The sequence below is a fragment of the Entamoeba invadens genome (assembly GCF_000330505.1).
Source record: "Entamoeba invadens IP1 unplaced genomic scaffold scaff_1105074726457, whole genome shotgun sequence".
Classification (NCBI taxonomy): Eukaryota; Evosea; order Mastigamoebida; family Endamoebidae; genus Entamoeba; species Entamoeba invadens.
Genome location: NW_004191654.1, coordinates 26292 through 47669, shown reverse-complemented (window position 1 = coordinate 47669; position 21378 = coordinate 26292). Strand labels below are relative to the sequence as shown.

General features: G+C 30.8%; 11 protein-coding genes across 11 annotated transcripts; 5 read left to right on the top strand and 6 right to left on the bottom strand.

The window, feature by feature from the left end:
* EIN_311830 (WD domain containing protein) lies at nt 1-399 on the top strand (the record flags this gene model as incomplete). Its single annotated transcript, XM_004183220.1, has 1 exon — nt 1-399. A coding segment is annotated over one exon (399 nt), but the record flags the coding sequence as incomplete, so codon positions are not given.
* Nucleotides 400-1210: 811 nt separating this feature from the next.
* On the bottom strand, nt 1211-1896 carry EIN_311820 (ubiquitin-conjugating enzyme E2-17 kDa, putative; the record flags this gene model as incomplete). Its single annotated transcript, XM_004183219.1, has 4 exons — nt 1211-1336; nt 1401-1489; nt 1577-1754; nt 1822-1896. 4 exons carry the CDS (start codon nt 1894-1896, stop codon nt 1211-1213), a joined length of 468 nt encoding a protein of 155 aa, XP_004183267.1.
* A 586-nt stretch (nt 1897-2482) lies between these two features.
* On the bottom strand, nt 2483-2974 carry EIN_311810 (nuclear movement protein nudC, putative; the record flags this gene model as incomplete). Its single annotated transcript, XM_004183218.1, has 1 exon — nt 2483-2974. One exon carries the CDS (start codon nt 2972-2974, stop codon nt 2483-2485), a length of 492 nt encoding a protein of 163 aa, XP_004183266.1.
* A 226-nt stretch (nt 2975-3200) lies between these two features.
* EIN_311800 (hypothetical protein) lies at nt 3201-4007 on the bottom strand (the record flags this gene model as incomplete). Its single annotated transcript, XM_004183217.1, has 1 exon — nt 3201-4007. One exon carries the CDS (start codon nt 4005-4007, stop codon nt 3201-3203), a length of 807 nt encoding a protein of 268 aa, XP_004183265.1.
* A 543-nt stretch (nt 4008-4550) lies between these two features.
* On the top strand, nt 4551-5544 carry EIN_311790 (hypothetical protein; the record flags this gene model as incomplete). The annotated part of the gene is made up of 2 exons (XM_004183216.1): nt 4551-4853; nt 5131-5544. The coding sequence occupies 2 exons, from the start codon at nt 4551-4553 to the stop codon at nt 5542-5544; spliced, it is 717 nt and encodes a 238-aa protein (XP_004183264.1).
* Nucleotides 5545-5811: 267 nt separating this feature from the next.
* EIN_311780 (60S ribosomal protein L26, putative) lies at nt 5812-6459 on the top strand (the record flags this gene model as incomplete). Its single annotated transcript, XM_004183215.1, has 1 exon — nt 5812-6459. The coding sequence occupies one exon, from the start codon at nt 5812-5814 to the stop codon at nt 6457-6459; it is 648 nt and encodes a 215-aa protein (XP_004183263.1).
* A 215-nt stretch (nt 6460-6674) lies between these two features.
* On the top strand, nt 6675-7562 carry EIN_311770 (hypothetical protein; the record flags this gene model as incomplete). Its single annotated transcript, XM_004183214.1, has 1 exon — nt 6675-7562. One exon carries the CDS (start codon nt 6675-6677, stop codon nt 7560-7562), a length of 888 nt encoding a protein of 295 aa, XP_004183262.1.
* A 5504-nt stretch (nt 7563-13066) lies between these two features.
* Nucleotides 13067-14101, bottom strand: EIN_311760 (hypothetical protein; the record flags this gene model as incomplete). Its single annotated transcript, XM_004183213.1, has 1 exon — nt 13067-14101. The coding sequence occupies one exon, from the start codon at nt 14099-14101 to the stop codon at nt 13067-13069; it is 1035 nt and encodes a 344-aa protein (XP_004183261.1).
* Nucleotides 14102-15464: 1363 nt separating this feature from the next.
* EIN_311750 (syntaxin-3, putative) lies at nt 15465-16431 on the top strand (the record flags this gene model as incomplete). The annotated part of the gene is made up of 3 exons (XM_004183212.1): nt 15465-15891; nt 15945-16264; nt 16327-16431. 3 exons carry the CDS (start codon nt 15465-15467, stop codon nt 16429-16431), a joined length of 852 nt encoding a protein of 283 aa, XP_004183260.1.
* Nucleotides 16432-17190: 759 nt separating this feature from the next.
* EIN_311740 (26S proteasome subunit S9, putative) lies at nt 17191-18360 on the bottom strand (the record flags this gene model as incomplete). Its single annotated transcript, XM_004183211.1, has 1 exon — nt 17191-18360. One exon carries the CDS (start codon nt 18358-18360, stop codon nt 17191-17193), a length of 1170 nt encoding a protein of 389 aa, XP_004183259.1.
* A 545-nt stretch (nt 18361-18905) lies between these two features.
* On the bottom strand, nt 18906-19469 carry EIN_311730 (hypothetical protein; the record flags this gene model as incomplete). Its single annotated transcript, XM_004183210.1, has 1 exon — nt 18906-19469. The coding sequence occupies one exon, from the start codon at nt 19467-19469 to the stop codon at nt 18906-18908; it is 564 nt and encodes a 187-aa protein (XP_004183258.1).
* Between the last annotated feature and the right edge of the window lie 1909 nt (nt 19470-21378).

Genomic DNA, 21378 nt, shown 5'->3' with positions numbered 1-21378 from the left:
GTCTCTGAGATTTATATGAAAGAAGGGAAGATCACTTTTATAGATGAGAACGGGATTGTTGCTGTGTTGGATGGCGAAACGAAAGTGCCAAAGATTGTGACGAAGAAAAGTGAAAAATTTGAGGTCAATGCGATCGCGTTCGACAACTTGTCAATCTCAAATTTTGTGATGATTAGACAAGAAGATTTTATTTATGTCAATTTGAAACCAAAAGAAAAATCACGTGATGGGTTGAAAAAGATTGGCCAATTCACTCAGAAAGAGGCGGGTTTAATTGTCGGGGCTGATTTCTGTCAAAACGGAGATTTGGTCATCGTCACTCAACCGTGGCTCAACGTGTTACAAGAACTCCCCGAACCTTTCAAGTTCTATAATAAGGTCACAAGGAATTTTGATTGATTTTTAATTGCTGTTGGAGATGTTAGTAAAATTTAATTGTTTAAATTATAACTTATAATTTATAAGTATGAAAGTAATTAAACAATAAAATTTCTCATTTAATTGTTTGTATTATAAAATATAATACAGCATTTATGTTGAGTATTTATGATTGGGTTTGTGATTACAAATATAGTATTTTTATTAGTCAATTTATAATTTGAGTACGTATAATTTAATTGTAGTTAAAAATAGTACTTTTTGTTTCTATTTTTGTAAAATAGAAATACAACGTATAGTAAAAATGTTATTAAAGAATTACACTGAATTTTATAAAAACATTTGCCACAATAACTTAGTGGAACGAAAAAGGGAAACAATCACAATGAAATAAAATGAAATAAAGTATTAAAGATTTACCATGTGTTGTGGATAAGAAAATACAAAAATACATACAAAAGGAAGAGAAGCAAGCCATTGAAAGAATGAACTTGAAATAATAAAATGGAGATTGATAAAGCAGTTGGGGAGATAAGTGAGTTCATTTCAAGTGCTTCAAATAGTTTGTCGTCAAGTAGTTTGAAACCAGCAAGTTCTGAAGACGACAATGGGTGGATTACAATAGTTGTGATGGTAGTGTTAACTGTTGTATTGATAGTTCTGATATTAATTGGGCTTGCTGTCGTGTTAATAATGCGGAGCCGAACGTTCAAGAAGCGTGGGTATGACCTCTTTAACCCGAAGTATGAGCTCGACAAGTGATTTAAGTAATTTATTAGTGCGATTTGAAAAACACCAAAAGTCTTTTTAATTCAGTTTGCACGTACATTCGTTAAGCTTCGAGCGATCGCGCAGTGCATGCGCGGACCATCTTGTTGTACTCTTTTCTGTTTGTTGTGTACAAACTCGATGCTATTGGGTTTGCAGGACTGTTCACATTAGGATCAGTCAACAAACTCTATTTCATTAGTTTAAAATTAGTTTAAAATTAGTTTACAATAAGATAGAGAAGAGAAACAAACTTGAATAGCAAGTAAGATGGTTGATACAGTATAAACACTCGACCATTTGTCTTGTAAAATATCAAGACAGATCCTTCCATCTTTAAACACTATGTGTTACCCATCAATTTACTTAATAACTCAGTCAATAGTTTGTTATACCATTAGTAAAAGATTAAACCAAACTAAAAACAAACCGTTGGGATGGAAAATTTCAGAGACAAATTTAACATGGGGAGGGTTAAGGGGATACTCATCTGAAAAAGTCAGTCTGAGCTCAAAGATCCCGCCCTCCCATGGCGAGTTGTCTGGGCCTGCTATGGTTGCCTGCCAAAAGTAGAGATTTGTTTCGTCTATGGGTCCACTGGAAATCCCCTGCTCATCAGTTCTGTCGTTTCACCATTTTCAATCACGGACGTTTTTTGAGAGATTGATAACAAACTACTGGGGGGTCTGTCAACATAGCTTTAAGATCTGAGCTTAAACGCATCAGTGCTCGTGATTGTCCAAAACTCATTGTTTTCTTAATTATCGAGTTTCTTTCTCTTTTCTATGCAGAAAGGGATTGAATATAGGGGTCTATAGCCTACAATTTCGGGAATCCACATACCCATTTATGAATTATATTTTCCTTCCTTTCGTTTTAAGATTGATTACTTTATAATTTATTTAACTATTTTCAAGTGAAATTCTTTCTTTTTTTTTCTTTGTTTTTTTCAGGTTTGTTACTGTTAATAGTATAGTTTATGTACTATATTATTTAGTTTTTACTTTTATTGAATTTTTATTTTTTTATTTTTTTTTAGTCAATAATTTATTAATAAAAACTATTAATTGATTATTGAAATTAACTTGATATTGTTTTTTGTATTATTCTATTTACTATTAATTATGATAAATGTATTTGAAATTATTAGTAAAAGAGTTAAAAATTATTAATAATATATTAATAAATTATTTAAATTATATTTAAACTATACATTAGATAAGTATAGAAATCAATAACACCGAAGAACTAGAAACAATTAAAAATGAACCATTCAATAAGTATTAAACATAAACTATACCTTATTAATAAAAAAGAACTATACTAAAAGATAACATTACTCGTCTTCCTCCTCATCTTCGTCTTCGTCGTCTCCGTTCTTCTTCTTCTCTTTTTCCTTCTCGTCGTCCTTGTCCTTTTCAGCGAGTTTTTTAAGAAGTGAGTCGTCGAGGTATTTAGTCGATTCCATACGTTTAATGTCGATGACATGAGCACCTTTGATGACACACCCCCACCAGCATCCCTCACCTTCTCCGTGGGTCTTCATACCTTTAGCGAAGATGACTTCAATGGTTTTCCCGTCACGGGTCCACGTTGATTCATCGACGTTGATGCCGTGTTCCAACTCCCCGCCAATATAGACTTCATCTTTGATTTTCAGTTCAAATGTGAACGACTTAATAGTCACTTTCAAGTCAGTCTTAGTATTCAAGTTGGCATCGGGAAGTGTAATTGTCAGAGTTACATCATCAGGGGTTTGAGTCCATTTGTATCGCTCTTCAGTATATCCATATTGAACATACGGCGATGGCTTCCAACGGTCTCCCATTCCTTTTTACTATTCAGTTACTATACTTGGTACTTTATATAATGGCGTTGACACTTCAAAACGTGGAAACACGATTTTCAAGTGCCATTGATATCGGTTTTTATTGTGTTATTAATTATAGTAATTTATAATAATTTATAGTAAATTATACTATATTTTATTAAACGACTGATATCAGCTGGTGATAAACCGAATAGAATACTTTATAGGATACTTACTAGTCAATTTAGTTATTTTTGGGGATCATTTTCTTGTCTTTTTTCTTCTCGATCTGGAAGACTTTCTCTTCGCGTTTTCGCTTCTCCTCCTCTTTCTTTTCGTTTTCGACAATCTTGTCGGTGTATTTAATGTACCCATCTTTGTGGGCAAAAGACTTCTCTGGGTGTTGGTTATAGAACCCTTGGACCTTCTTATAGATATGAACGAAATAGTATAATAAATCATCGCATTGTCCTGTATAGTTTCCAATAGTAGCTAAATAGTAATCTCTATAGAAATAATAGATTGCTTCGATTGTCGATAAATTAGCGTCGGAAAGGTGTTGGTATCGCCAAAACAAGGTGCTCTCCGCACAGATAACTGCTTTAGGAAGATTCACAAGATTTTTGTGACACTTCACGGCATTTGCTTTGTCCCAGACACTCTCGATACAGACAACTCGCTTATATTTCTTCAAGTCGGGAATCTCACTTAACTTCTTCGCGTCTTCCGATGGAAATAATAAGAGCGTTTCATTCGAGTCATACTCCGGAATCTCATCCGGAAACTCTACCCACGTGGCGTCTTGTGGCGCTAACACACATGCCGTTAAAGCCGTTGATTTCGATGTTTTTTCTGTTGGGTGGTGGACAATATCAAGTTTTATCGGAAGAGTCATTTGCGGGGCATTTGGTAGAAGGGACTTCCGACAGTTGTAACAGAAGTACTTCATCGACTTTTTACAAATCGGGCATATCACTCGGCCACCTTTGTCGGCGTCTTCTAAAGGCGTTGAAGAGGAAAGTCGAAGTGTTGACAGAAACTCATCAGACATGACAATTTGTAGGGTTCTTTCAAGTTTGAGAGATTTCCAAATTCTTTTGACTCAAAAGTTTCCCTTGTTCTAATTTGTTACTATTTAGTAGTTAATTTATACTATTTATATAATACAGTTCAATATTGGGTAATTATAACTTTAAATTTGTATTTTATTGCCGATATATTATTATGGTAATCATCAAGACTTAAAAGTCAGTCTTGATGTTTGATTCTTTGGTGTTTTATACTATTTCAATTTAATATTATACTATAATTATAATAATGTATCATATCTGGATATTTTAACTTCTAATAATCAATTTTATACCTATATACCACTATAATGATTTTATAATAAAATAAATTATACATTATATCGGCGTCATACATTGAAAATAATATATTTTAACACTTAAGAACTAACCGATATAAAAAACCTCAAACCGCACAGAAAAAGTGAAACACAAAAGAAACAACATCAGTCATACCTATATAATAATAATAAAAAAGTCATTATTGCAAGTACCAAAGTGATAAGTCAAAAGGAACTTATTAACAGATGAGCCTTCAAAGTGTCAAAAACGATGTTCTTCGTGTTTTCTCACAAAATGGGAAAGTTGGAGTTATTATAATAGTTTTAGAATTAGTATTAGTATTATGTTACAATTACGTTCCAATAGTAAACATTGCGATGAACGCGATGGCTTCTTTGAAGATGAAAATGTCAATTATTTACTCCATGATTTCAACAGGTCTTTTTATGGGTGTTGTCCCATGGTTAGTAGATATTTTCCAAGGCCACATCAGACCAGCTCTGCGCGTTAGGACGGGCATTTTCATGTTTTTGTGTTATGCCTTTGTTGTTTGTCTTTGCTTGTCATTCATTGATAGAAAATACTAAGAATAGTATAATTTATTATAATATTTTTATTATAAAATTTAGCATAGTTTTTATATAAATTATAATAGTTTTACTTTTTTTTATTTTTAATTTAGTATATTAATAATATATTTATTAAAAGTAGTAGAGTAATATAATATAGTAATATAGAATAGTACATATTAGTATTGAATATAGATTGATTCTAATTATTATATTATTATTATATTATAAATTGTAAACATTGAATAACGCCAAGGGACTCCAAACAGATATCTTCTATGGATTGCAAAGCGCGTGGTTTGGAGACGAAGGTGTGCTTTCTGTAGTTGAGAAGATGTTAATAGACCAATTAATATGGACGCCGCTCTATATGTCACATTTTAACTACTGGGCCAACTTTATATATAACACCGGCGTGACTTTACCAAAGTGCTCAACACAAATCATTAAAAAGTATTTCCAACACGATTGGCTTGTCGGACTCATTGGGGGATATATCATATGGGTACCTTCCTGTTGTGTCATTTATGCGATGGAACCGGCACTCCAATTGATCATGATGAATCTTGTTGGTGTTCTGTTCGTTGTCGTAATGGCTACAATCACTCGAGCTAATGGATTGGAAGAATCAAGAACATTTGAATCGATGGATCAGTTTGAGTTGCCTTAGACTCTAAGTCTCAAATTTAGTATAGTTATTTTATAGGTTTAATATAGTATCTACTTTATATAGTTTTTTTATGATTTCAATATAAGAAGTATATCTAAACTATACATGTAATAAAAATAACTAAAAAAGAGTTAAAATAATAATCTTCAAACCCGTCAAGAAACCCCTGTGCAAAATTGCGGGAAATCCCGAAATGGTGGGGAAGAAAAAAAGAGGGGAAACCCTAAGTGTTGATTAATGAAAACTTAAAATGCTTTTGACTGGAGAATGAAGTTCAACCCACGTGTCAGCTCACAACCACGCAAGGCGCGCAAGGCGTTCTACAACGCAAACAAGAACCAACGCCGCATTCTTATGTCAGCTCGCTTGAGCAAAGAATTGAGAGAGAAGTATTCAGTTAAAGCACTTCCAATTCACAAGGACGACGAGGTCAAAATTATTAGAGGACACCAAAAGATTGCCGGAAAGGTCACAGGAGTCAGAAGAAGCCAATATGTCATCTACATTGACAAACTCACAAAAACCAAGAACAACGGCCAAACCGTCCAAGTCCCAGTTCACGTCGCTAATGTCGAAATCACTAAGCCATTCTTGAACAAAGACAGAGAAGCCCTCCTTAAGAAGAGAGGAGACGCTGCTAAGGCTTACAAGGAATCAGTTGCTAAGAAGAATGAACAAGTCGAAGAGGTATTCAAAAAGGCATACCCAACCCTTTCTTTCGACATCTTCAGCTCCAAGAACAAAGTCGAGGCCATCAAGGAAAAGAAGCCACTCAGACTTGCTTCAAGATTGATCGCTGTCAAAGCTATGGCTAACGCCGATAGAGCCAAATACACCGCCTCATTGAAATTGAAGAACGCCAGAGATCAACTCGCTGCTTATAAGGCTGCTCTTGCTAAGAAAATCGCTAAGTAATTGATGAGCTCTACTTGTGTCGATTCAAGTTGTTATTACGTTTTTATGAAATTTTCCTCGCCTAAATACCCTTTCGTTCTGCTTTTTATAATCTTCTCATCTCACTTTTTTATTGGTAAATTTTTAGTTTATTTTATTACAATATTATTATAATTTTATTATAATTACAAAGAGAATATTTGTGTGGGGAAAAGAAGAGAAACTCGAAAAGCAAAATGGCGGGATTCTCAAGCTTTATTTATGCCGGTGACGAGAACGTCGACCCGTTTGGTGTTAATTCTTCCGATAAGTTCGACCCGTTTGCGAAACAACCGAACGACCCATTTAACATCCCACCTCCAACACACCCAACTATTAACACGTTTGATGACCCCTTTGCGTCAAACAACACAATACCAACATCAATACCCGCTCCAGTTGTCCTCGAAATTCCGCAGGAAACTCAAAAATCGCCACGGACGGAACATTCGATCGATTTTCAAGATCAGAACGAAGAAGTTGAAGCGGTGGAAGTCCCAAAGCAAGGCGAGGCCGAAGAGGTCGACGAGTTGAAGAAGGAATTCAAGCCAATTAAATCGCCGCGCATCAATATCGACATGAAGGAAGAGGAACAAAATGTTCCGACAATTGAAATTGAAACAAAACAAATTAAAGAGAAAAATGAAAAAGTAGAACAAAGCGAAAACAAGCAAGAGGAAAGCGAGAAAAAGGAGATAACAGAAGTCGAGGACCAAGCCGATAAAAGAGTCATCGACTACTTCAATAAGAACTTCACGGAAACATTTGTCCCGCAATTGAAGACAACCGAGAGCGAAGTTGTCGACTTAATTCAAATACAAGGGCAGCTCGACGCACAACTTAAGGTGTTGTACGACAAACTCAAGGAGATGGAGAAGGTGTTGTCCCCTCCAACTTACACGGACGACCTCGAAAGGATCGCCAAAGTGCAAAAGAGAATCGATAGGCTCAACACTCTTCTTGGCCAAATTGAGTTGAGGATTAGCACTCTCATCAACTCAAGAATTTACCAAAAATGTTTGCCTCTTCAATTCTTTCATTCCACCATTTTCATTTTTAGTCTTATATTTATAGTATTAATATAGTTTATATTATAAACTATATAGTTTTAGTATTAATATAGTTTATTTATTTTATATATTAGTAATAAAAGTATATTATTGTTTTAGTTTATGGTGCTATAATAGTATAGTTTGACAGTCAAAAAGAAACTCACCAACAGACTGTGTGGCGATTAACTTGCAAAAGTAAATCTAGGCTTTGTGTTTTAGTTTTACATTTACATTCATCGATGTAAAATGTAAATAAATAAAATTTATTTGTTTTAATGAAATTAATTATTATTAAAAATATTCATTTAATTAAATTGATATGTTCCAATGTTGCAACAAAACACAATACTTTTTTACAAAAGAAGGCAGTCAAAACAGTCACATACATCTCACTGAACAAGCAAGACAAAAAGAAAATAAAACGGTGGGCTTATCAAAATCTCAAGAACAAAAAACCAAAAGAAAAAAATCTAACACATTTTGAAATACATTCTCAATTTGCTCTCATCTGATTGTCATTTGATTTAATTGTATTTTTATTGTTGTTTTATTTATTAATTTTAATATATAAAAAATATTATTAAATATAATTTAAACAATTATTAAAATTTACAAAAAATAGTCAGACAGACTTCTGTGCCTCTCATCTCAGAGTGTTGTGCACGCACTCGACCCCTCAACAAGTAGTTCATCGTGCATTACTGCATATCTCCCTTTGGCATTGAAGTGATGAAAGTCTTCATCCTATTTTGTGAATTCTATTTGTTACATAGAAAGTGACATACTCTAAGAATGATCCTAGTCGTACGGTCTAATTCTTGTTTATTATTTCTTTATCTTTATACTTGTTGCCATTTTTAATAATTATGGGTTTGATTTTTATTTATAAGAATATTGAATAATTTAATTTACTACAAATTTTATTATGAATTAAAAAGTTATAATTAATTAACAAAAATATTATAATAAATAATAAATAAAACTTTAATAAAGTATTAATTAGATACTAGTAAATTAAACTAAAAGAATTTTTTAATAACAAATTATATTTATACAGCTCATTAAAACAATGAAAATATATATAAAGTGACTTCCCAAGGTGTGCAAGTTAGTTTAAAGGTGTGCAAGTTAAGGTATAGTTCATTTATAATTTTTTTATTAAAAAAATAGAATCAATTGTTTTTTGAAATTTTGAAAAAAAAAGATTATTTTTAGTTTAATTATTAATTATAATTTCGAAGTTATTACTAAATTATACTTTAACTTGCACACCTTGTGACGTTGCAATTTTTAATTTTCACACTTCGAATACAATAAATTAAGCAACAATTTCGGGAAAGCGACCCAATGGAAATAATCGAAGGACCAGTTCTGGACAACAGTACACATCGATTTGAGGCAATGAACTGCACCTATTAAACAGACTATTTGTTATTGTTTGCTATAAAATGGCACAGAGAAAAACATAATGTTTATTACACCTTTTCTTGTCGCTTTGAATTACGCTGACACAAGAGACATCGACATTTATTCACGTTCTTGAAACAAAATTGTTTTTACATTAAACACATAGACAAACCACTACCCAATTTTTATAATTTAATTTGCTTTTTGTAGTTTATTAATTCAAGCACCAAAGGGTTGTGTGTTTTGTGAAACAATTTGTAAACGAATAACATTTTCAATAAAATGTTTTTCAACTAAAATTTAGTCTTGCACGCCCTTTTCCTGTAAAAAAGACTAATAATTTTAACTTGCACACCCTGGGGAAGTCACTTTATATAATTAATATATTTCTTGTGTTAAAAATTTATCTAAACATAAAACCAACCAATAAGTAACTTAAAACGTTATCATCAAGACAAATACCAAAGCTATATTTAATATTCACAATGACCGTTTTTGTTCATACAAATTTCACATCCAGTGTCGCCTTGTTTGTATAAAGTATTGGAAATGTTTTCTGAAATGGAAATTTTTTTTTATTCTTATTGCATTTTCTTTTGTTAAATTTGAAGAATTCAATTTCATATTTTAACACACTTCATTTTTGTTTCTTCTTCTTCTTACATTTTTGGTGCAACAAACTTGACAATCAGTCGAATTTGTAAACACTTTGCATCTCTTGCACATTTTCTCAGCACCAGTTTATAAATTTCTAAACAGTTGACTTTTACACACTTTTTGATGGCTTCAATAATCAAAGCATTGTTTTTGCAAACAGTTCACTTGGTTTTTTCCCTACATGTTTTGTTATTTTCAACACAAGTGGTACACACCTTTTTTATTTGCATAATACGCTTTTGAGCAATTTGGTTTGCAAGTTTTGTCTGCTTAAAAATTATCAGTTGTTCACGTGATACATTCAGTGTTGATGATTTGAATTTTTCTCAGACAACAATTGTATTTCATGCAAAATATGTTCCTTCATTAGCCAAATTGAATTTGTCACGACAAACACTTTGATTCCGTCTTACACATCAAACAATTGTATCCAGTTTTGCACTTCTTACATCTTGTTGTTTGCTCTTTGTAGTAATTAAAATGACGTTCAGTGGCTACACATTTCCAATATTTTCAAACAAATATTTGTTTGTTGTATAAAAGATGCATTTAGTCCCATCATTGTAATTATAGCATACTGCTTGAGACTTCTTGAATTATCGTAAAGTAGTGGTTGATTCATCATTAAAATAACCATCATAACACTTGTCAGAACACCCATAAAGGACTTCGTTTGAAAACTGTTTTTCCTAAATTGTTCGAATTTATTAAAGAAACAAACTTTAAAAACGTAATAAACAGCCAGACAAACAGCTGTTTCATATTCACAATAATAATAGTTGAACAGCAGTTGGTCTACTGCACATTCATTTTAGTTCACACAATTGGCGTTATATAGTTGTTATTAATTTCCTCCACCTTAAGTTCAATAACTCTGTCATCAACTGATTAAATTAGTGTATATTTAAACACTTATAAATAGAAAGAATATTTTATTAATTTTAATATTAATATAAACGTTTTAAGAGACTGCGACTTGTCACAATAAGTATTCTTCTTCTTTAATATGCAACGTATTTCTTAAACATTGCATATCATAATAATTAGGGCCGTGATGCATTTGGCTTTAATGAAAGTCAAATAAGAAAATATTTTAGCACTTATAGATTTCATTGTATGTCTTGCACAATGAAAAATTATTTCTTTTATTGTTCATATGATTAAACTGAATAAAAAGTGAATATTATTATATTAAATATATTTTTAATTGTATTGTCGTGTTTGAGATATCATACCTTTATTGTATGATTTGTCTAAATATAAATTAAACAAACCAAGCATTCATTTGTTGTTTCTGTGATTGTTAAAGCAAATGCAAAACTTTGTGTTTTAAGTGTTGTAATTGTTATTTTAATAATTTAATAATTAAAATAATTATTTTTACATTTATTGTTTTGTTATAATAATTACTATTAATCTTAATAAAAAAAGTTTGATGTTTAACAGTAATATTTATCAGTGGTCAATATAAGTTGCAAAATAAGATGACAGCTAAATGTTCTTATCAATATTAGCAGCGCGTGTTTAGTTATTTAACAAAGAGAATAAGATTATTTTAAATTTTAATATTGAAGTAAAAAATGTTGTGTCTGTTATTAAAATAAACTATATATTTTAGTTGTTTTCAATTGTAATATCTTAAATTATATTTTTTTATTTATTGTTATTGTTTGTTTAAATAACTTTGTATAGATTAGGTGTACTTTATTATGTGTAAGCACTTATATTGGTTTTTAAGCAATTTACTCGTGACCAAAAAACGAAAATAAGTTCAAAAACAGGTGATATTAGAGGTTTTTGTATTTTGTTTAGCCTTTAACACTTAAAAACACACTACCTGTTAAAAGTGTATATAAATACTCTTTTAATATTTCGGGAATTGACCACTTATTTTTTAATATTATAAATATAGTAAAACAAACTATATAAATAAATCATCAAAATAATCAATTATTTACCAAGTGCAGAGAAATACAAGAAATAAACAAAGCTTTTACGTGTTAAAATGGTTTGTCGTTGATTCACAATGTATTGTTAAACCTTTATTATTCTGTTTTATTTTCCAAAATCATCAAACGGACTTGTTAACACCACTTATTGAACTTATCTTGTTTTAACAAAATCAGTCAATTACATTGCAATTTGTAGTAAGAACAGTCAATGAAAAATATTAAATTTTAGAAAATGTAAACTTGAGTTACAAATTAGTTTTCCACCCATATGTGGATTGCATGTAATGGTGCTGTTGAGTATTTATAACACATACTTTGTTGAAATTTTTCATTTGTTTAATAATTAAAAAGTATCTATTAGTTTTTAAACTAAAAATCAAACTATTAAAAAATAAACTGATTAAAAAAAAAAATTGATGGTCAATGAGAAAGTGCGTTGTCGTTTTGCTCGGAAGTATTTTTGCCTTTAGTGGACTCGCAGAACGATGATTTAAAAAAAAACGGTGTTGCGATGTATTTATGAGGTCGCGGTGAAATAAAAGACACATTCATCACACAAATAACACAAAAGTCGATTCAAAAATTCGAAGAGAAAAAAGGATGAACCAAACACAAATATTGCTTAACTCCTTGTTGTACTTTTGTATGTTGTTTCGCAAAAAATAGCGTTCTTTGTGAGAGATATCTTTTACGTTATCATGACAAAGTTTGCATTACTTTTATACGACTTTAGATAAGAAAAAAAATAACCGATGATGTCCATGTGTTAGAAATTGAAGAAAACAACGACGAGTTAACGTCGATTTCTAAGCGACTATTCTCCGGTTTGTTTATAATGAGACATTGTTTATATGTGATACTTTTTGACGATAGCGATGTTTTTTTGATATTTTAACTCCAATTGTGAATTGCTTAGAAATGAGACTTAAAATCGGAAAGCAAAATACAATTATGTTACTTAAATATTTGTTTGTTTATCGGGTTTTTTCGTGTGTATTACAATACACATTTTCCCTCTTTTTTTGAATTGGTGAAATTATATTTTTAAAGTAATTTTTTAAAAACATTTTTAAAGCAAAAACATTTTTTAAAGAAAAAAACGAATTTTTTTTAAGTGTTAAACAACACATATTTTGAAAAAATAGAAAGTCTTTTATGTTTTAATCAATGTTTTTCAAATCCCGATTTTTTGCTCAATTATCAAAGAATTTATTTTTTCATAACAATAATGGTATTTTTTCAATTCAATTACCACAAAAAGTGTTTTTTTCAAATAAATTTTGAAAACTAGTATTTTTTTATTCCCATAGGCAAAATTATTTATGTTAATAATTCTAATTTATTTCCACTATCAATTAAAAAGTCAAAAAAACCAAAAATGTATAATTTTAGGTATAAATTATTTAGAATACTTTTCCCAATAAATTGACCAAATTTAAAAAAAACACTTTAGAATTTCTTTTTTCAGTTTATACAAATGAATAAAGCATATAAGTTACTTATAACAATATAAAGTATTGATTATTTTATTCTCCAACGCTCGTCATAATAAAGTTCGAATTTGTGTGATGCGACTGGAGAGCACCCCAAGTTATCTTTGTCGACATACACCACCTTTTTCTCGATGAGTTTGAATGAACTTCTCCCTATATAACACAATTTCTGTTCGCACTTTACTAACTTCAATCCAGTTGAATTAAACTTTCCATGATAATACAACACATTTAGAAGTGCTTGGTCATACCCCCAGACCATATATTTAGGGTTCATATTCTCTATATAAATGTCAAGAACTTGTTTAATTTTGTGTGCGCCGCCATACCCAAATCCTCCATTAATAGATGGCAATCTCCTCTTCACAAAGTCGTCTCTAATTTCTTTAGAAAAGTAATCATTCAACCACTCAGCGTGTGGTCGGTAGGTTGCTGGACTATAACACTCGTTTTTATTAATCGAACCGGTGCACTCTGCTAACCACCCCACGTCATCAGTAGAAAACGTTCTAAAGAAATCTTCGAAGAAAACGACATCACGGGGGTCCATGAGAATGATTCGATTGATTTTATTGACGTTCTCTGTAATGTACTTGTGGAAGATGACATATCGAATAGCAACAGATTGCTCAAGAATTCGTCTCTGGACTTTAATAGTCGTTATATTGAGTTGCTTGAATCTCTCCATGTCACCTATACACCAGATGGGTGGAAAGTGAAACAAGAGAAGTACCATCTGTGCTCGTGGCATTGCAGTGCGAGCCATGCTTAATGTCTCCCACATCTGCTTTTTAACACACTGCATCATCATATCGTAAGACGAAATGATATAGTCGTCGGGACCATTTGGCGGACTTGTAAAGACTTTACCACAGACACCAGAATAATTAAAGGTGTTCACATCGATGTGTTTGTTGCGATATTGCGTTTTATGTGTACCATTGACTAAGTCGTTGTATGTATAACGAAGGGTTGTGTAATACGGGGAAGACACAAGAAAGAAGAACATCGTCGAAAACAGGGAAACAACGAGAAACTCAATGAAGTGAAAGAGCGTGGCCATACTAAAACAAATAGTTTACTGTCGTTGATCAGTATAGTACTTTTAAAAATATTTATATATTAAAATATTATTATTTTGGTAAGAATGAAGTGAACTTCATTGGTATTTGATAATTTGTCTCGTTTTGTTGTGTCTTCAATATGGGATTTTTTAATTAATTTATTCAATTTAATATAAATTTGAATTATGTTTTCATATTGTTGTAATAAGAAAATTAAGAATTTTGTATCGAAATAATTAAAAGAATTGTTACTTTAAATTAATGATAAATTATTATTAGAGTTATTATATAAATGTTGAACACAGACGACTGTGAACACCACTTTTTTTTCTATTATTTTCATCCTATTTTGAAGGAATTTTTTTTATTTCCCAAAAATGCGTTTTTATTTTTAGTTGATATTTTTCTTTTATCCTAATTCCCCAAAAATTCCAAATAACAAGTCTGATATTCATAAAGAGTACAACGGTGTTCAACCAAAATGATCAAAAAAACAAGATAAGTTCCAAACTAAGTGTTTGGTTTAATGATCCCGTTTTTATAGATATTTTAAACAGTAAGATAAATAATAAAATGTTTTTTGGGAAAAAATCATTTTTTTAGACGCTTTGGTACAACATTTATCAACTGACTCTATTGTGATTTCAAAAGTCAAAAAGTAAAAATAGTTTACAAAAAAATCAGTGTTGATTATTGTAAAAATTATAAAAAACTATTTTTGAATTAACACGGTTCAAAAACTACAACACTGTTGATTCAATTATGTAATATAAATATAAACAATAAACTATAAAATTATAGATATTGTAAATTTGAAATTTTACTAAAAGATAATTAATTAATTGTACTAAAGTTTATCAAAAATTCTCCATTTGACAAAAATTTACATAAAATAAGTTCAAAACAATAGGAATTAAAAAAAATGTTGGAACCCAGGAAAAAATATGAAACAATGTTTTTGGAGTGTTTTGAACAGTTTCCCAAAATATTTCAGTTTTGATGTTTTAAAAATGTAAGGACAACATTTTTAGACTGACATTACAAATTTTTTATTTTTGTATTAATAAATTTGATATGGGTAATATTTTTTAATTCAATTTTAGTTTATATATAGTTTCAATTAATATAATATAAATGAACTATAATCAACAATAATAAATACTAGTACACATAATTTAAAAATTTTAAATTAAAAAAGTAGTAAAAAGGTATTAATTAAAATTATAATAAAAACTATAAAAACACATTATATTGAAAAAAACTGAAAAACGAAAAAAATGAGAGAATGATAAGACGTGATTGAGATGGTGGAACAAATATATATTTGGGGCTGAAAATAATGAAACAATTGTCGTGAAGTAGATGCCAAACGAGTTACCAGTTGAACTCACGTCTTTTCTTGACGTAGTGCACGAACTTCGTGTCAAACTGTATAAGCTGAAACTCCAAGTGAAAGTTTTATCTGAAAAAAACAAATTTATAGCACTTGGAAAAGAAGGTGATGAGGAGTCAAGTTCCAATGATTCAGTTCAAATGCTAATAACCAAAATATCACAGGACGCCATTGCGTTTGAAAACCGTCTCAAAAAACTGAGGGAGCAAAACGACACACTGAAAACACAAAACGAAAGAGGAGAAATCCAGTTGAGTGATACAATTCTGAGAATTCGGACTAACCACACAAAGTCACTCTCGTCACAGTTTGTCAAGTTGATGAGAAGCTGCCAAGACATACAACTTGAGATCAAAGTCTCAATTAAACAGAAAGTATGTCACAAGATCAAAATATGTTTGTTTGGGTTAATAAAGAAACAAACAGAAAACAAACAAAATAACCAACAGTCCACCCAGAGTTTGAAGACGAAGCGATTGAAAAGGTTATTGACACAGAAAAAGTGGATGACGGCGTTGTAGAAAGGTTGAGAAAGACAACAAATCAACCAACGGTAGACTACTTGACAAAACGCCACCAAGAACTCGTTGAAATAAACAACGCTATCAATGGGGTTTCCGAGATGTTCGTCAGCATTTCAGTTCTTCTGGGCATGCAAGGCGAGTTGATCGACTCAATCGAACAAAATTGCGACCAGACAAAGGAATACTCTGCCACAATAAATCAGGAACTCGAGCGGACGTACCACCTCAAAAAGAAGCTTGTAGCCGTTTGTTATTTTTCAGTTTGAATGAAGAAAATAGTTATTCTTTCTTTCTGAATTACAAATAGAAAATAGTTGTTCTTTCCATCATCTTGGTAGTGATTGTTGTACTAATTGTATGTGCAATAACCATCCCAATTGCAGTTTACTTCACAAAAGACAAAGTTGTGTAATATATGTACATGTATCTCAGACCTAATTTATGATTGTTTTAAAGAACTTAGTTTACGCTTCTAGACTCGGTTATGTCCAAATAAGGTAAACCTAAAATTTTTCACAATTCAATTACCTTCGTTTAAGCTTGTGGGTTGAACTTGTACTTCTTGTTTCCAGTTGTCAACATGTCGAGTCTCTTGTTATAGAGGTATCTGATGTAGGCTCTTCCGCTTGGGAACTTCTTCTTTCCAGTGTCAGTCTTTCCTGGTTTCTTTGTTGCGTTTCTAACTTTACCTGCACGTGTCAAACCTCCGTGAACCTTTCCCATTTCAACAACGAAGTACTTTTCTTAGTTCAAGTCCCCACAAAACTTTCAGGGTTTCTTTACTATAACTTTTTTTATTATCTTTAACTAATTTATTATAGTAAATAAAAGTTTGAGTTTTTACTTTATAGTTTATTCATTAATATTATATTACTAGTTATTTATTATAACTCAACTTGATAAAATTACAAACAGATAAAAATAAAAAAATATTATACTATATTTAATAGTTAAATAACTTAAATAAATGTTCAATAATAATAATAATTATAATATATAATAAAATGTAGTTTATATTTTAATATCTGTAGTTACTAAAAATTATAATAAATAATTAATACTTTCTAGTAAATAAAATATAAAAAAACAAATTCTACCAAATAATTTACAAAATAAGACTCTTATAAAAAAATGTATACTAAAATCACAACAAAACAAAGAGAAAAATTTCTTAGATTTGTGAAGACACTGTAGATTCTTGCAACACCTTAAGTGCCTTGTCGTTGAGTGAGTCGATAGTTTTGTCGAGGAGTCCGATGAGTTCAATTCCAGAGGACAAGATTTTATTCGAGGTGACATCTTCAAACAACAAGAGAATACCATTGTTCTGGTCGATGATGCCATTGACCTTTTCCTCAAGAATCATAATAGAGATCACTTTTTCGACGGCGTGGACCTCCATTCCAACCAACTCTGCGACGTGTGACAGTTCGACGGAAGAGTATGGCTCGAGCACTCTCGCAATATTTTCCTCGACAAGTGCGTCGTATAACACCTTAAGATTTTCCTTCACAAAGTCGTCTCCAAACAACTCGTTATTGAATTTTTGAGTCAACCCGTCGTATGTGTCGATGCTTCTAGCGGTGAATGCCTTTGACACTTCTTTGATTGCAATGATACTGTTGTCATCCGAATACCCCACCGCGTTCTTTGTCCCCAACACAACGTCGATCTCTCCAGGTTTTTTTTGCATGAGTTTCATAAGCAACAAATACTTCAACGCATCAACTGCCTTCGCTCTGATATTCAAAGAGTGGTAATTCTCAAACGCTTCGTAGAAATACGACGCTGCCGTAATGTAGTCGTGTTCCTCTCCATTGATATATCCGCTGCAAATGTCCAGTTCTCCCTGTAACAGTGGTGAAATGTAAATTGCGTTTGCGTCGACTCTTGCTCCAGTCATCGCACCACGTGATTTTGTCAAGTTTCTGACCTTTCGGTGTACTTTTGCTTCGAGCAGTTGGAGCTCGACTGAAAGGAGTTTGTCGTCGGTTCTCTTTGCGTTCTTTAACAAGTCGACAATCAACGAAAGTGATTTTGCGCATTGGTCATTTTCGTAGTAGTACTGCGCGAGTCTTTGGTTGAGTCTTTGTAACAGATACGCTCTGTTGTTCTTCTTTGCCCATTCAGTTGCTTGTTCGCAGACAGCTACAAGGAGCGCAGAGGTGTTCGCTTGCGAAGCGATGATGTCCAACACCTCTAAAATGTTTTTCATCACCTTTGCTTTGCTCACCTTGGAATCCGTCTCGGATATCTGAAGGACTTCATGGAGAATCCCCGCTACGTCATTCGTTGTGATTTGGGTGAGAATTTTCGTCCGGAGGTCATTCGAGGACGACATAATTTTCTAAATTTTGAAGATCAGATGAGCCTTTTACATTCACCCATTCCGCCAAAAGCGGGCGGAATGAGAAAACAATTTTTCGGGAAGTTAAAAGAAAAAATACTTCAAAAGACAAAATTTGTTTTTGCAATGAAATAAAGTTAAAATAAAAGTGGATTATAATTTACTATATGTGTAATATATTTATATAAAATATATAGTAATAATTAATTTGTATTTTAAAGGACAAAAATCTGGTTCATTTTGTAATTATTATAAAACAATAATAAGAACTTAAAATTTACAAAGATGAAACCTCATTTTTTATTTCAAGTCTTTTTGTTATTTAAAATATCGTGGTGGTTGTCTTTTAAATATACAGTACTAAAAAAATTAAATTTGAAGTAATATGTGTATGGTTAATCACTTTTTCAATCTCTTTCCTTTAATTACTTTTATTTTAATAGTAAACTAATAATACATAAAATAAATTCAATTAATAAATAAAGTACAACACAGAGTTGTAAAATGAGAAGAGAGATTGAGATGTGCAGAAAGAAAGATCATTTCTTGAGCGAAGTTAAAAGGTAATTTGGAAGGATAAACAAAAGGAGGTACATCCCGACCAAAAAAAGGAGGTAATTTCTTTTTAAAAAAGATCTTTCGTCCTTAATTTCCTTTACTGCGACGATGAGTGTGATCGAGTTGTTAGTGTAAGCGGATATCGTCAGTGTCGTTGCATGATTTGTTAACACCAAGTCTATCCATGTATTGTTCCACCCTTGAAACGAAGAGAAGAAAAGATTACTATACGGGAATACAGAGAAAATAAATGGGTAATTAAAGAGCAGGGAATCCTCTTGCTTTGTTTGTGCTTCGAATAAAAATGAGGTTGAGTTAATTGAGTACAAAGAGAACGTCGCGTTTTTCTCTTTGTTGTACATTGTCATGTGGCTCTCCGTCGTCTTTGCGGTGGTGTGCGTCGTGTCATAACGATGAATTAATGTACCAGTTTCTTTTAACACTGACATCCCACTCACAGTCCAATCTCCTTCGAGAATGTTAAGCGGAATACTCCCAGCGCAAATACCGATTAAAACAAACAGATAAATTTGAAAAAAAGTCATGACTCTTTTATCAGATTTTTTTAATATTTTTATATTTTTTGATTTTTTTGTTTTTAAATTATTTTTATTATTTAAATGAAAGTTTTTGTTTTTTAATATGATGTTAATCTTATTATGATTTAATATATTTAATAGATTTGAAATATTATTTGAAAAAACGATTTAATAAATCTTAGCATAAATAATAAATTTTGAATAACACTGGAAATGGCTAAGACAATCAACAATGTAATATTTAAACGAAGACATAGATTTGACTTGTTGTATGTCATATATATCATGTAACATTCAATTATTTTGTTTTAAAAACTAAAATAATAAAGTAAATAACATGTTGTTTTTTTTAATATGTTTTTTTTAGTTTTCTTAATATCATAAATTTTAGACACAACTATCTCTGTCCTGAAATCCTCATAGCGCCCCAAAAAGCATTGCAGACCGGAATAAAAACAAGGTTCTAGCTGGAAAAAAACTGCTGAGTGATGATAGAATGAGCTCTACAAGGAGGTTTGACTTATAACAACAGAATGAGCATGACTGGAACACACGGAAAGTGATGATAATATTTGTAGAGTTGACCATAAGCGAATTAATTTACAAGTTGCCAGTCGAGAGACTCAAAATAGCTTTGATAATCAAACCCGACTATAACAAATTGTTTAACCTTAGGATTGTGGATGAATAACAAAACTAAAACAAAATACCAAAAATCTCAGAATGGCAACCTTGTCATTTTTATTACATTTCCTAAATTCGAAAAAATAAAAAAAACAAAAATCATTAAATTAAATTAATAATGTCGACGCATTATTTGAAATATAAACAAGTTTGAATTGCATATCAGAACAATACAAATCAATTTTTGATATCGTAAAGTCTCAATTTCCGAGAATTTGTTAACAGTGAATCACACTTGAATTTTCAAGTTTTTTTTCATATTTTTCAAATCGTCTAAAAATAAATGTTATTTTAATTACTCTACCGACATTGTAAGGTTAAACATATTTTTATTACATTTATGATAGATTTTATGATTTATATAAACAACAAATTTTTATCCTATGAAACAGCACAATCAGAATAGTAAAAAATGAAAACTCTGAGGCAGAAGCTGAAGAGAATGAAACAACGGTTGTGGAAGATGAATTTGCTTGGCTATGCAAACCGAACCAAAATGTTGATGACGGTTAACCATAATCGAGTTCTCAATTATCTGTTTATTTGTTTAGTTGTTTATGGCCAATTTTATAGGACCACGTTCCAAGTTAATGTTTTAAAAAACAATAAAAATAAAAAAATAAGTCACATCTGAATAAATCTGATGAATTTTTAAGTATAATAAAATATAATAAATTTTACCATTTATAAGTGAAGACAAATTATTTTCAAAACAATAATAACACGTAAACAATTATTATATTTTTAAATAATAGAAATTGTTAAAGTGTTTGTTAAAAACACTTTAATATAATTCAATGATTTATATTGAATAGAAAATATAAATCATTTTTTTATTTTTTTAAAGATAAACAAAACTAATACAAAACATTTCCAAATTGAAATAATTATAATAATTATATAGTTCTAAATTATTATATTTTTAACAATCTTAAATAGTTTGGAAATTATATTTGAATAGTTAAACAATAAATACACTTTATGACACTTTACAATTTTTATTATTTTTATATTGAGTTGGTGGAAAAAAGTCCAGCTTGGCAAGAATAACTATATTTTATTGTAAACAACCATTCATTATTAGTTTCTATTTTTTTGTTTTTTCGGGTTTTTAAATTAATGTTTTTGAAATATTACAAAATGTTTTCAATATTGTAGCAACTAATGTTATAATTTACTATAATTCTTATCGAGCTGGACTTTTTTCCACCAACTCTATAACCAAATTAAT